This window comes from Aotus nancymaae, unplaced genomic scaffold, assembly GCF_030222135.1.
Source record: "Aotus nancymaae isolate 86718 unplaced genomic scaffold, 86718_ANA_hifiasm-v0.15.2.pri h1tg000058l, whole genome shotgun sequence".
NCBI lineage: Eukaryota > Metazoa > Chordata > Mammalia > Primates > Aotidae > Aotus > Aotus nancymaae.
Genome location: NW_026988472.1, coordinates 21,009,273 through 21,023,714, shown reverse-complemented (window position 1 = coordinate 21,023,714; position 14,442 = coordinate 21,009,273). Strand labels below are relative to the sequence as shown.

Sequence of the window (14,442 nt, the reverse complement as noted above, 5' to 3'; positions counted from 1 at the left end):
GCTCTGATCAGTAGAAAGCAATGAAAATGACCTCATGGGGTTCCCATCACTCAGGCCCTGGGAGTGTCTGGTAGTCACAGTGAGCATTAGGGATGATTGTTGAGACACTGGTGATCTTTGAACCTATGTGATTTCCCTGTTTGCTCAGTGCCTGATAGCTTTCGGTCTGCTAACAAATCTACTTTATGCACAGTTTGACCTCTGAACTTCCAAGGGGGAGGAATTGGAATCAGCCTATGGGAGAAGAGATAGCTCTAGGATTCTGGGTGGGAACTTGAAGAGATAAAAGGACATCCTTGAAAGAGAACCTCACCCTTTGCATCTCATCTGCCTCTGACACAAGGTTGGGTCATTAACCATGTTTATTTACCCCTTTCTTACCTCATAAAATGTGTTATACATTTCCTAATCTTGTCTTCTATGCAGAAACTTATCAGATTACAAAATAAAAAGAACCAGGTATGGAAACTTGAGATTCTTGTCCATATCTAAACTCAAAAAATTCTGGATTCTGCTTAAAATCAATAACTTCCAGGGTAAATGATTAACAGAAGAAAGATTTCAATGGAAATGTGGTCTATATGACAAGAGAGAAGAGAGATTATACTTGAATTTGATGATTGTCATTTCACATTCTGTTCAGAATTTTAGTCTTTATGAGGGACCCTGTCTACCTTCTTCAAATGCCTCAATTCAAAGGGTATGGCAGGAAAAGGGATGGAGAGGGGGTCAGAGATAATCTTCACTGATTTCACAATTTCCCCTAGGGCCCATCTGTTTAAACAAATACCTAGTGGTGATGTAGCAAGAAAACACCCCTGAGTCAATATTTTTAGACAAACTCCCATTACCATTACCATTTGTTAATTGGAAAGTAACTCTCAGATCACTTGAACCCAGGAGGTGGAGGTTGCAGTGAGCCAGAGTTGTGCCACTGCACTCCAGCCTGAGTGACAGAGCGAGACTCTGTCTCAAAAAAAATAAAAAAAGAAAGTAATTCTCAGATTCTCTGTAAATCTGGAGCCCTTTTGGTGACATATATACATGTGGAGAGAAAAAAAGGAGCCAGCTGAAGGGTGATTTCCTTTACTATAATAATTCTAATTTATTTCTTATTGCCAGTTTCCACATAAGTCCAAGCCACAAAACAATACAGTCCCACAATAGAGCAGAGCTTTACAGCTTATAAAGCATTCTGGGAATATTAGAATATTAGCACATGAAAATTTTGGGGTCATTTAGCACATTAGATATGACCTGGGACATAGAGGACTCTTAAGAAAAGAGAAATTGGGCATCCATATCCAGCTGCATGACTCCTAAACCATAATTTTTTTTCGTTTCCTTTTTTTTTTTTTTTTTGAGGTGGAGTCTTGCTCTGTTACTCAGGCTGAAATGCAGTGGTGCAATCTCAGCTCACTGCAACCTCCTGGGTTCAAGTGATTCTCCTGCCTCAGTCTCCTGAGTAGCTAGGATTACAGGTATGTGCCACAACACCTGAGTAATTTTTGTATTTTTAGTAGAGATGAGGTTTCACCATGTTGGCCAGGCTGGTCTCAAACTCCTGACCTTACTGCTCACTTTGGCCTCCCAAAGTGCTGGGATTACAGGCATGAGCCACCATGCCCAACCCTAAACCATAATTTCTAATCTTGTGGCTAATGTTAATTCTACAAAAGCAATCTAGTCCCCAGGCAAGAAGGTCTGCTTTGGGAAAGGGTTGTTACAAACTTCGTTTAAACAATAAACTATAAACTAAGTTTCTCCCAAAGTTAGTTCAGCCTACGCCCAGGAATGAACAAAGACAGCTTGGAGGTTAGAAGCAAGAATGAACTTGGTTAAGTTAGATCTCTTTCACTGTTCCAGTCATAATTTTGCAAAGTTGGTTTCAATTGCATTCTAGTATGAGTGACATAGTGAGACTCTAATCTTTAAAAGAAAAAAAAAGGTAGGCAAAATAAATGGACAGCAAATAAGGACATGAAAAGATGCGCAACATCTTTAGCCTTCAGGGAAATGCAAATAAAAACCACAATTTGCACTACGTAACTGTTAGGGTGACAATGAAAAATATTACAATACCAAGTACTGGAAAGGTTGTGGAACAAATGGACCTCTCATGCATTACTGTTGAGATTGCAAAATGGTATACTAACTCTGCAAAACCATGTGACAGTTTCTTCAAAAGTTAAATATAACATATAACTACCATATATACAGCTATTCTACTCCTAGTTACCCTAGATAAATAAAACTTATCTTCACACAAAAACCTATATGCAAATGTTTGTAGTAGCTCTATTTACAAACTCCCCAAGCAGGAAACAACTCAATTGCCCTTTGATGGGGGAATGGATAAATAAACTGTGATATAGCAATACAATGGAACACTACTCAACAATAAAAAGGAATATAGTAGTGATACACACAACAACATGGGTAAATCTCAAAGACATTATGCTAAGGAGCCAGTCCAAAAATACTACAGTGTACGGTTCCAATTACGTCACATTCTGGAAAAGGCAAAACTATAGGGGAGAGAGGAGAAGATCAGTATACCAGGGATTAGAAGAAAAAAAGGATGTGATTACAAAGGGATTTAAAAGGGAGTTTTCTGGAGTGATAGAACCATTCTGTATTCTGACTGTGGTGGTTGTTATACAAATCTATACATGTTTTTTGTTTTTTTGTTCTTTTTTTTTAAATTTTTTTTTTTTTCTTTTTAAAGACGGAGTTTCACCATGTTGGTCAGGCTGGTCTTGAACTCCCAACCTCAGATGATCCACCCGCTTTGGCCTCCAAAGTGCTTGGATTACAGGCATGAGCCACCACGCCCGGCCCAAATCTATACATGTTTTACAACTCAAAGCACTGTAGGCTAAAAATATGTTAAGTTTATGATATGCTAATATAGCATTTTTTAAATAACAAAACACATCAAGTACATTCATTTAACATAAGAAAATTTGTAAGAGAGTATCGATTTCCATTTGCAGTTAAGGTAACTGACTTCCCCAAGGTTATTCAACCAAAAAATAGATTCTGAAGTAGAACCCACATCTAGAACTTTTTTTCCTGTTGTTATATGAGAAACAAACCTTCAAAAACCTAAGCCAAATTATGCATTAGTTAGCATACACTTGATTTCAAGTACGAAAACCCCAATTCAGAGGAATTGTCCATCTGTAAGGACATTTGCTGTTTCACATAATGAAGTGCCAAGTGGTAGGGAGGCTCATGAGATGAGGCTGGTTGATTTTGCAACTCAATGATGTCCTAAATGACTACGATTCCTTCCTTCTTCCACTTAGCCAACCACGGCTTCCTTCTGAGGCTAACTTCCCCTCATTGTCACAGGGTGGCTACTGGTCTCAGACAAGGATACAAGCTTCTTTGTCCATATCCAGTGGAAAATAGCCCATCAGCAACAATCCCACAGAACTCAGAAGACTAATCTAGTGTGTACTGCATGTAAATGCTGTGGCTTCTTAGGATCTTAAAGATTCTAGGCAACCAGCTACAAAAATTATTTATGTAACTAGCAACACTCTGAAACAAATCAGAGCTTCTCACTGCAGTAATAGCCATATGTCTTGTCTGTATGGATCTCAAATTTGCAGTATTTTTCTGGTAATAGCTATCTATGCCCAGGCTCTTAGACAGTATACCTCACATTTGGTTAGCATGTTAAAATTTCCAAAGTGCTATAATAACTCATTTTATTTAGTTGGACAGGTGAGAACTCTGAGGGTACCAAAAGACTTAGCCAAATTCACCATAAGCTAGTGACTGAGCCAGAGGTCACATTTGATCTTCAAACACCATTCTCATCATTCTTTCCTTTATATCACATTGATTCCCTCTTCAGTGCTTAGATTTTACTAGGGAAGCACAGTGGCAATTTCAAAGAAATATTTCAAGTTTATACAGATACTTAAAAGCTCAAAATGTCAGAGAACTAACATTCTTTATATCCCCAATAGCAAGATTTGGCTATTTGGAATTTTATTCTCAGTAATAGGATAAACGTGAAATCCTAGCATCTCATTAACTTCTCCATCTCCCTTCCCTCAACATCTGATAAATTTTCCTGATAGGTGAATTCTAATTCCTAAATCTCTCTTGCATCCATCTCCTGTTTTCTATTTCCACAGCCCTAATATGTGTTATCACACAATAACCTCTTTGTCTCTTTGCCTCTGTTTTATTCACATTGCACTTCTCATACAATGGCCCAAGGTTAATGGTTTCAAAACAGAATGCAAATAATGATGTATGTCTTCTTGTCTGCCCCAGCTCCAAAACTTTACTAATCTTCCTTTGACTACAGTTTAAATTCTTAACTCGATAATCTGGCTTTCAAGGCCCGCAGCAATCTGGCTTTAGTATTTCTTTCTAAACCTTGAGACAGTCCTCCTTTCTGGATGGGAGTAATAGACAGTGGTATTCTGGAGCCAGCTCACAGTAGCTTGCAAGAGCTATTTTTATGCCTCTCTCTTCATCTCTGTGTTCAGTGATGTCACATTAGTAGCTTGAAATTGACAGTGGTGGGAGTATTTACACCTTACAAATCAGACTGCTACAATTCAGAGCTTATTTTCTTTGTTTGAGGAGCTAGTTATTAAACATTTACCAGCATACCAGCATACACTATTTACAGGCTAACTGGGACTAAACTTGAGAGTGAGGCTGCAATATGGTACTGGGGACCAAGTTGTTGACACAGAAAGCCCAGGTGCCAACTCAAAGAAAGAGGGTCCGGGGGGAAAGAACAAGAAGCTGTGTTGCAAAACTGTTGAGAAGGTAGACCTGGGCAAAAGTTGAGTTTCCAGAGAAACAGACACTAAGGAAGGAATTTGGGTCTAAGTAGTTGATTTGGGAGGTGGTCCCAGGAAGCACTGGTAGGGTAGTGAGGGAAATGAGACAGGGAAGGGAAGGTGGCTAATACAGGGTAGATTGATGAGCAGGTTATTACTGTGGGCAATTAAGTTTCAATTGGACTGGGGACGTTTTGGGGAGCATGTAAAATATGCCTCATAGTTGCCACTGCTATGGTTTGAATGTCACCTGAAAAGCTTATGTTGAAATATAAGTGGCATTGTGATGGTAGTAAGAGGTGGGACTGTTAAGAGATGTTTAGAACATGAAGGCCCTGTCCTCATTAATAGATTAATGTGGTTATCACGGGAGTGGGTTTTGTTATCGAGAGAATAGGTTGTTACAAAAGCAATTTCAACCATCTCTGTCTCTCGCTCTCACCCTCTCTTGCCCTTCTACCTTCTGCCATGGGATGACAATGCACAAAGGCCCTCTGCAGATGCCAGAACCATGCTCTTGGACTTCCCAGCCTCCAGAACTGTGAGCCAAATCAACTTTTCTTTATAAATTACCCCAGTCTGTGGTATTCTGTTACAGCAACACAAAATGGACTAAGCCACCCACATGAAGAGTGAGGAATATGAGAAGTTTATCCTCAACAAGATAGCAGTGGGTGTTTGCATTAACAGTGGCAGGTATGTAGGGGAAGACAGAATGCCAAAGGGATATGAACAGGACACAGACGCTCATGGTTTTTTGTCTTCATAGTATGGTTGGTGGTGTTGGGGCTTCATTTCAATGGTCAATGATGGGTGTATTTTTCCAGTTACTTATCATTTGTTGTTACCCTACACACTCTATTTGTTCCTTTCTTTGAGTCTACTCACAGGTTGCCTTTTTTGCTACAATATCCTTTGTAGCTCCCTCCAGTTTTGACTATTTTCTGATTCTTGCAATTCATCAAAAATCAGTGCCACCTTTTCAGGAACCCCATCTAATCCCCATCCCCTGATGACAGAAGTTGGATGAGGGTCAAGTCAAGCTGGAGGTCTCCTGTGGCTTGAAGCAAGGGAGCAGGTAACAAGCCCCTCCCCCTGGTTAAGATGTTTGGGGTCGGAGAACAGAGACAGAAATTGTATTCTGGAGTCATTCCAAATGGTGAACTCTATATGGGAAGGAACTCATCACTCCTGTTTATCACTCTATCTCTCAGAACCCACATGGCACAGAGAATTGGCTTATGATGGCTGCACAATTGTTGATGGTGGCAGAGAAAAATGGATGGATAGGCTAGGTGAACAAAGATAACTAGATTGGTAGCCAAACAAGGAAGTTAAAATTGAATTAGAGGGATCATGGGGTTAACAAGAGCCCTTGGATGAATTCTGAGGATGAACATCAAAGCCTGTAAAGTAAAACAGACTCCACATATGACACAATCAGCAGAAGTTGGATAGTTGAAATCTACCCCTCAACAGTGGTGCAATCTTGGCTCACTGCAACCTCCGTCTCCTGGGTTCAAGTGATTCTCATGCCTCAGCCTCCCGAGTAGCTAGGATTACAAGTCCATTGAGATGTCCTCCCTTTTGAGATTCAGTGAAGTTGCTTTCACTTCATTCCACTGTGGTGCAGCTCCCTTTTCCAATTTCTCTGGGAATTACTGGTATCTTAACTTTTTCTTAGTTCCCTCTGGCTTTGAGCTCCTGCCTCTGTAGTGTTGGGAGGGTTTGTGAGTTGCTTTGGCATTTTGAAAATGCTGACTGTACTCTCTAGCATGGAACTGCAGACACTTCTTGATTTCTTTCCAAGCATCACCATTATGAGTTGTGTGTACAGCTAGCACAGTTCAGTGAAGATATGGGGTAAAGCTATGGACTTCATATTAGCATGTGGTTTGGGTTCTTCTCCCTCAGGCTCCATGGAATAGTTTTGCTCTCTGAAACCTATTCAACAAGTGGCCTTGTTTGCCTCTTCAAAGATGCTTTATTATGTTTTCAAATTCACTCTCTCCCTTCTCATCTCTGTGACTTTGCAAGCAGTTGCTTCTGCCTGGAATATTCTTTCCAGGACGGAAGATTTGACAGAAGTTTGGAAATGTCAGTCTTTCCCCTCACTTCATCTCACGTTATTCTCTGTAAGTGGAAGGAAATGGTGTCAATATTTATTTATCTACTAGTATTATGACATCACAAACATCTTGGCTCCTGAGGTAGCCATATTTGGTTATTAAATAACACTTTTTGGTATTCTACAAACTTCTAGCAAATATTTATCTGGGTTTGCTAAAGTCATATAAATTGACCAGAAGAGGCGGCCCTACCCCTGCCCCTCCTCTCCTTCCTCCTACCCTTCCTACCTTAGAGCTCTCCCTCTTCTCTGAAGCCAGACAATTTTGTCTGGACCTCTCCTATAGGCTTGTACTATGGATATTTGTTTACAAATCATACCACCTTTAACTGTGAACTCTGCAAAGGTGATGTCATCTTCTCTCTCTGAAACTTCAGTGTAGCCCAGTATCTGAAACAGAATAGTTTGAATCATATGATTTATAACTGAGGATAAGCGAATAAATGTGAGGTTGCAGACAGCCCCTTAGTGATCTGAATAGGCTGCAAGGGGAGGAGCATATGGCATTCTCACTTCCCACTTCTACTGTGGGCTCCTGCTAGAATCAACAGGCAACTATCTCCCCTCCCCCTCCCCTCCCCTCCCCTCCCCTCCCCTCCCCTCCCCTCCCCTCCCCTCCCCTCCCCTCCCCTCCCCCTTTCCTTTGTCTGTATCTCCCAGGCTGCAGTACAATGGTGCAATCTTGGCTCATTGCAACCTCCGTCTCCCGAGTTCAAGCGATTCTCATGCCTCAGCTTCCCGAGTAGCTGGGATTACAGGTATACATCACCAGGCTAGGCTAATTTTTGTATTTTTAGTAGAGACAGGGTTTCACCATGTTGGTCAGGCTTGTGTCCAACTCCTGGGCTCAAGTGATCCACCTGCCTCGGTCTCCCAAAGTGCTGGGATTATAGGTGTCAGCCACAGCCCCCAGCCAGCAACTCTTTCTTTATAGAAGACTTATGGGCAAGGCACAAGGGGAGCTCCAGGACTGAGATATTTTTACTATACCTTCTCTATCTTCTCGCACCCCCAAAATAGCTTCCAGAGGACTACTTTCTATTTGTTTTTGTGGAAAGACTGGCAATTAGAAGTAGAAAAGTGAAATAAATGAGAATAGTACTACTTAAGGCTGTTTTTGCAGTGCTAATTTGCATTTTCTAAATGAGTTACTTCTACGTACCTTCACAGCAGCCAGTACTGCAGTGCCTTGCATATATCATATGCTCAATGAGTACTTGTAAATTTACTTTGTACATGCATGTGACAGTATAAATATATTATGAAAAATGAGGAGGCTGGGCACTAAAAGAGTCAGGATTTCTTCTACAAAAATACACAGTAGTGGAGCTTGGCATAAAATTCAAATGCTCCTGCACTCTGCTCTGTGGTATCTCTAACCAGGGGACTTTGATAAGGAAGCTGAAGGGTGATATTACCTTTGCTCCCTCACTGCAACTGAACACATTTCTTAGTTTTTAGGTGGCCTCCGCTGGCTAACTTGCTGTGGAGTTTTCAAGAGCATAGAATCATCCTTTTCACTGTTAAAAGAAGATGCTGTTTAATCTGAGGATCCTGTTGAACAATGCAGCTTTTAGAAATGGTCACAACTTCGTGGTTCGAAATTTTCGGTAAGTGATGGTCAGAGATCTGTGTTTGATTTAGGACCTGTGGTGATGCAGTAAGGCCTCTTTCTGCAGAGTGTGGTGCCACACTCTGCTTAACTCTTATTTGAGACAGTTGCCTCTAATTCCAGCGGAGCTTTCATTTCTCAGTTGTTCTGTAATCAGATTTCATCGTGTGCTGTAGGGGAAGCCACCCATGGCAGGTATAACAGACTAAACGTTCTTGACATCTTCCTTTTGTGTACATTCTAAACAAGCAAGTAGCTGAAGGAAATTAGGGGAAGTAATTTACACAAGGCCTTCAGCTTGCATTTCGGCTTGCTAGAAAACGATATTTCACTCTAGGGTGTTGAGACTAATCAGTTCCTTTGAAAAAACAGACTCCAAATAGCAACTAATAAATACAGACAAAGCTGCTGCAAAGAAGCCTTATATGTGATGGGGATAATGATATTTTTAAACAAAATACGAGTTTGAAAACCATCCCTGAAATTTTTGCTGGCATGTGCAAAGCAGGCTGTCTCCAAAGAATTCATTATAAAAGTTTACATCCTGTTTACAACCATTGCACATGTTGTTGAAGATGGCATGTAGTGTGTCAGCGGGAAGGGGAAAGAGAAGGGGAAGGGAACAGGGGACATGAGTTAGCTGAGTAAGCAAGGGCATCAGGTGGCGATATCACTACCAGAAGGCTTCTAGAACAGTTTCTTGTGAATAATCAGAATTTCCACAGAGCTTCTTTATAACCTAAAACAACCTCCCTGACTTTCTTAAGGAAGAAGCTTTTGGTCTGAAGTTTCCTTCTATTGTTAGAAAGTGGACCTGTGACAGTGGCCCTGGGTATCCCTTCTCTGGACCATATGACAGTTCTAGGTTCTCTGGACTCCACCATTGGCACTACTTCTTTAGTGAATATAAGGCTCTCAGAAGAGAGCCTAATATCTAAGTATTATGGGCTTAATTTATAATATCATTTAAGATGTCATTCTGGCTCTGAGGTCTATAGGTGAGACCTCAGAGCTATGGAATAATGCCTTCTCTTATTTTATTTTGGGAGGAAATGTAATTTTTATTTCTTAAACAGCTCAAATATTCAATTGAAATTGTTTCACTTCTCTTATGATTATGGGGCTTACCAATTAGTGCCAGTTGGACTAGATAACAATGTGAAGAAAAGTCTAAAGAACTAGGTTCAAGGCTTACCACCACCCTTGCTGGCTATACAACCTTGAACAAGTCACTAAACTTTTCTGCAATGTTGTTTCACCTATAAAATGGAAAAAAGGTTAATACCTGTTCTGCCTACATTACAGGGTGGTTCAATCATTCATTCAGCATATAATTGAACTTCTACCTTGTGCCATGTTCTATCAAGAAGTTGGAGATACACTAGTAAATAAAATAAAAATACACTTTACTCCAGCTACATGAAGTCATAGTCTAGTGATAACCAATGAGATAATGTATATGAAACCTTAAAAGTGACAGACCAACATTCATTATTTATTTTAGTATTCCATTACACTGAGTTACGTCAGATAAAAATATGATTAAATTTTATTCCATAGTTTTTAACAAGACATCGTCACTGAGTCGAAAAGATCCAGGCTGGGCGCGGTGGTTCATGCCTGTAATCCAAGCACTTTGGAGGCCAAGGCGGGCAGATCACCTGAGGTCGGGAGTTCAAGACCAGCCTGACCAACATGGTGAAACCCCGTGTTTAAAAAAAGAAAAGAAAGAAAAGAAAAGAAATGATCCAACTGAATGAATAACCAAAGTCTGGAACTTAAACTTATACTGTTCTTTGAAAATTACAGTGATAATTATTTTTAAAATACTTATTACGAGTTAAATATTGCAAGTAAAACCTCTTCCAAGGAGTTGGGCTTGTGTGTGTGTGTGTGTGTGTGTGTGTGTGTATTTACTAATACACTACTGTCTATATCCAGGAGCCAGACTACATTTCTGAAAATCCTGGTGAGCTATTTCGTACAGTGATTGGGAGCTGGCGCAAAAGTATGCCTAAATCAGCCCAAATCCAAACGTGTTATTTGAAAATGTGAAAGCCTCAAGTCACCCATGTTGTTTGAAACTCAATAGCGTGAATCTCTATTGAAAAATGAGATAATGTTGAAATGATTTCAACATGCATTCTCACGTAGCATAGGTATTTTTCTTTCCTACTGTATTAGTTAGTTGCACTACCTGTAGGCTAGATAAATTCAGAATTTCTCATCTCCAATAAGACCTGTAACCTTTGACAAAGCCCTCAGTAACAGAGAAAAACTCCCTTTCAACTCTGCCTGTTCTATATTTTTACTCTGATTTTCAGTGTTTCACAGGGATTCACACTATTTTTTTCCCCCATATTTCTTGGGAAAGGTGGAGAGCCCTTGTTAAGTAACATACCATGTGAGTTTACTACTCCAGAGTAATAGGAAATATATGGTTAGAGTTTGATAGTGCCACAAAATAGGAATCACAGTTTTGAAGTGAGCAGCCATATTGCCATGGACATGATAAAATAATAGGTTAAGTGAGACTGAAGCCATCCATACAGCCCATCGATCAATCACTTTTAGTCAGTTAATTTTTTTAAACAAAATCAATAGAATCAGAAACCAAGACTGCTGAAACACCCAATTCACAGACTTTCCATGTCATTAACAAGGCTCTAAAGGCTTGCTATGTTTGGATAATAGAGAATGTCCTATGATTTGTTGTCTATTAGGGAAACCACTTAGAGCTTTTTAAGAAACGACTAAAAAAAAAACTCTTGCAAGCGCAGTTCAATTTCATCTCACAAATAGAAATTTCTTCAGAGAATATTGAGCTAAGCCACCCTATTCTGTGGAGGTTATGGATTGGAGCCAGAGGTGACTGGTTTTCAGGTATTTCATTCCAGACCTCTATAAGGGTTCAAATAACTCATTATGTTCCCCCCCTCATCTCTCACACATGCCCATCCATACACACATGGACATACAGCTGATGTGTTATAAGACATTCATGTTCTCGCATAGAGGAGAGAAAACAGTGCACTTTGATTATTCACAACATCGAAACTTAATATGAATGTTTTGACTTAAAGTCAAAACTTTAAAAAACATCATCACCTCGGCCAAGTGCGGTGGCTTACGCTTGTAATCCCAGCACTTTGGGAGGCTGAGGTGGGTGGAAGTCTCCTGAAGTCAGGAGTTTAAGACTGGTCTGGCCAACATGGTGAAACCGCAACTCTACTAAAAATAAAAATAAAAAAAATTAGCCGGTCCTGGTGGCACACATCTGTAATCCCAGCTACTCAGGAGGCTGAGGCAGAAGAATCGCTTGAACTTGGGAGGCAGACGTTGCAGTGAGCCGAGATCACGCCAATGCACTACAGCCTGGGTGACAGAGCGAGAATCTGTCTCAAAAAAAAAAAAAATCACTTCACTTCAGAAAACCATAAAAGAGATGGCACCAAAAATTGAATGGGGTCATGATGTTTTCCTTCGCCAACAGTGGAATTTGTTTCCTGGTTTATATTTAGTAATTTAACTTAGATAAAAGAAGCCACTGATTTTTGACAGTTTCAGGTTTCCAGACCTTTAATAGTAGGTCTGCAGAAATCTACCCTTCGTCTGAATTCTTCAGTTTTCAGATAGGAAGTTTCACAATTTTAGAATATTAATGATCTAAGGTATCTTAGAAACCACTAGTCACTCAGTGATCAATAATAATGTTCTTGTCACACAACCAGGAAAGGTTAGGCTCGCAGACACTTTGAAGGGCAAGGGGGAGCGGAATTTATTGGGTGAAAAGGTAAAAAACTCAGCAAAGCCAGAGGGGTTCCTGTTAACAAGCCACCATCTCACAGACTGAATGACAGGAACAGGAGAGGCCCGGCTCCTCCCCACCTGCGAACCTCCCTGAAGCCCCACCCTGTCCTTCCAGGTGCATTATTCAGAAAGAATCAGTCGGGGGAGTTGGGGGAAAGGGGGGGCCTCATCCAGGACAAGCAGTCCTGTTTTTCAGCCTACAGGCTGTTTTAGGCTTGACCATGGGGTTTCGCTGGGGGTTGGGGGAACCTTGGATGCCTCCTGACTCTATCAGAAATTTATATCACATATGGATATGTGGCAACAGTAAGGAGGGTTTCAAGTAAATTTTTATTAATACATTATTATTATTATTCATAGGAAAGTAAGTAAATTTGGAAATAATTTGTGAGTTTTTTTCACATCAGTGGAATCAGTGCAAGGTTTTTTTGGGTGAAAATAAATCTCCTTTCTCTTGCATGCATTCTAATATGCCTTTCTGAGAAGGAAACAAGGGGATAGAATTAAAGTTAGGCCACTGAAAATTCACACGGCCCCAGTTTACAAACTTCATGAGTGTGGGGGAAGACATAGACACACAGAATCGCTGATTTCGTTCAGTTTCTTAAATTTTCAGATGAAGAATTGAAGCTTGAGATGGCAGATAACTTTCCCAAAGCCATTGTTTATTCCTAAATCTGGACTGAACTAGGACTACAATTTAAATATTTAAAGCCACTGGTCTTTTCATTTCATTGCTTGTATTAGTTTGATTCCTTCACATTGATCAAGTTGGCCAATCTACCTTTGCTTAATAATTTTTTTTTAGGTACAGCCAGAATATCTCAGTAAAGACACACACACACACACACACACACACACACAAAAGAAAATATGCCTTAGCTCTTGCATTAATGCAAGGTTAAAGAAACATAAAAATCTCAACCATAGGCCCATTGGCCCCCCTCTTACATTTCCAGAAGTTAAAGTCTTTATCTCAAATTGTCCATGGGGATCAGAGTATCATTTAACACTGAATTTTTTCCTACTCTGGCAAATTCAGTTTCTGACTGAGTACATTTTACTCAAATCAAGCATTTTCTCTTCCAATAAAATACAATTATACCAGGGAATACATCCAAGTCTCTCCCATCCCCCAGTTTACCAGAGTTGGAAAATGCAGACACTAGCAATGAAAGGCTTCATTCTGCCAGTAGCGAATACTCTTCCATTTTCTAGCTAGGAAGATATTTGGGTAAAGTTAATACAAGGATCTTTTATTACCTTGGCTTGGCTTCTTAGCATTCAGTGATGTGGGGTTAAGAAATCTCTGTAATTATTTTTTCAAGGAATAAAATGAATGTAAAGAACTAGTCTTGGCTTTTTCAAAGGCTCTGGCTCTGACCAGACTGCAGTGACAGTTTTGATGGAATATTTGTACGTGCTTCCCATTGTTTCCCACAACATTACATCCTCCCTCTTATGTGCAGGCTGAAGAATAATGATGTGGTTTATGTCTGGTGTACCAAGGAGATTTCTTGTTTACTCTGATTTACGTCTTGTACGCTTTGGTACAAGAAAAGCAAGCATTTTACAGGAGACTCAGATAATGCATTTGGCCCTGGTTCTGGTGCTTGTGAACCAGAGCAGGCTGTCTCTTATTGAGGAATGAGGTCTCTAGGGGAACTTAATAGCCATTGATGGGCATCAGTCCTACCTGGCTAATTCAAGCGAGGCTTATCACCCAAAAGCAAGAAAATGCTTGATACAGACCAGAAACAAAAAAGAGAGGCCTATGTCAGAACTGTTTTAATGTGGTGAAATTGCGGAACTCTTCTAATTTTTATGTAGATTAGGAAAGAGGTGTGGCAGCTCCATTTGGAGCCAAGGGGAGGTCTATGAGGAAACAGTAAACAGGATAGGAATTTAAACTGGGACTATTGTGTTTGCTTTCCTTTCAGGGATAAATTTTCCTGGTCAGTTTTTGATTATCTATGAAAAACAGCTCATTTTCCCAAGCTAACATTTCCTGCCCCACCTCCTGGATAGAATTGAGAAAGGTGGTGACTACTCTAATGATTTTTCAGTGGTATAAA

The 14,442-nt window shown here is 40.1% G+C and overlaps 1 protein-coding gene across 1 annotated transcript in view; it reads left to right on the top strand.

Moving 5' to 3' along the window:
- The first annotated feature begins 7,683 nt into the window (after positions 1–7,683).
- OTC (ornithine transcarbamylase) overlaps positions 7,684–14,442 on the top strand; it is a 71,340-nt gene continuing 64,581 nt past the window's right edge. The window contains exons 1-2 of the mRNA XM_012448119.2: positions 7,684–7,703; positions 8,400–8,555. Coding sequence (XP_012303542.1) covers positions 8,479–8,555 — 77 coding nt within the window. The 5' untranslated portion in view covers positions 7,684–7,703; positions 8,400–8,478. The remainder of the gene's footprint in view (positions 7,704–8,399; positions 8,556–14,442) is intronic.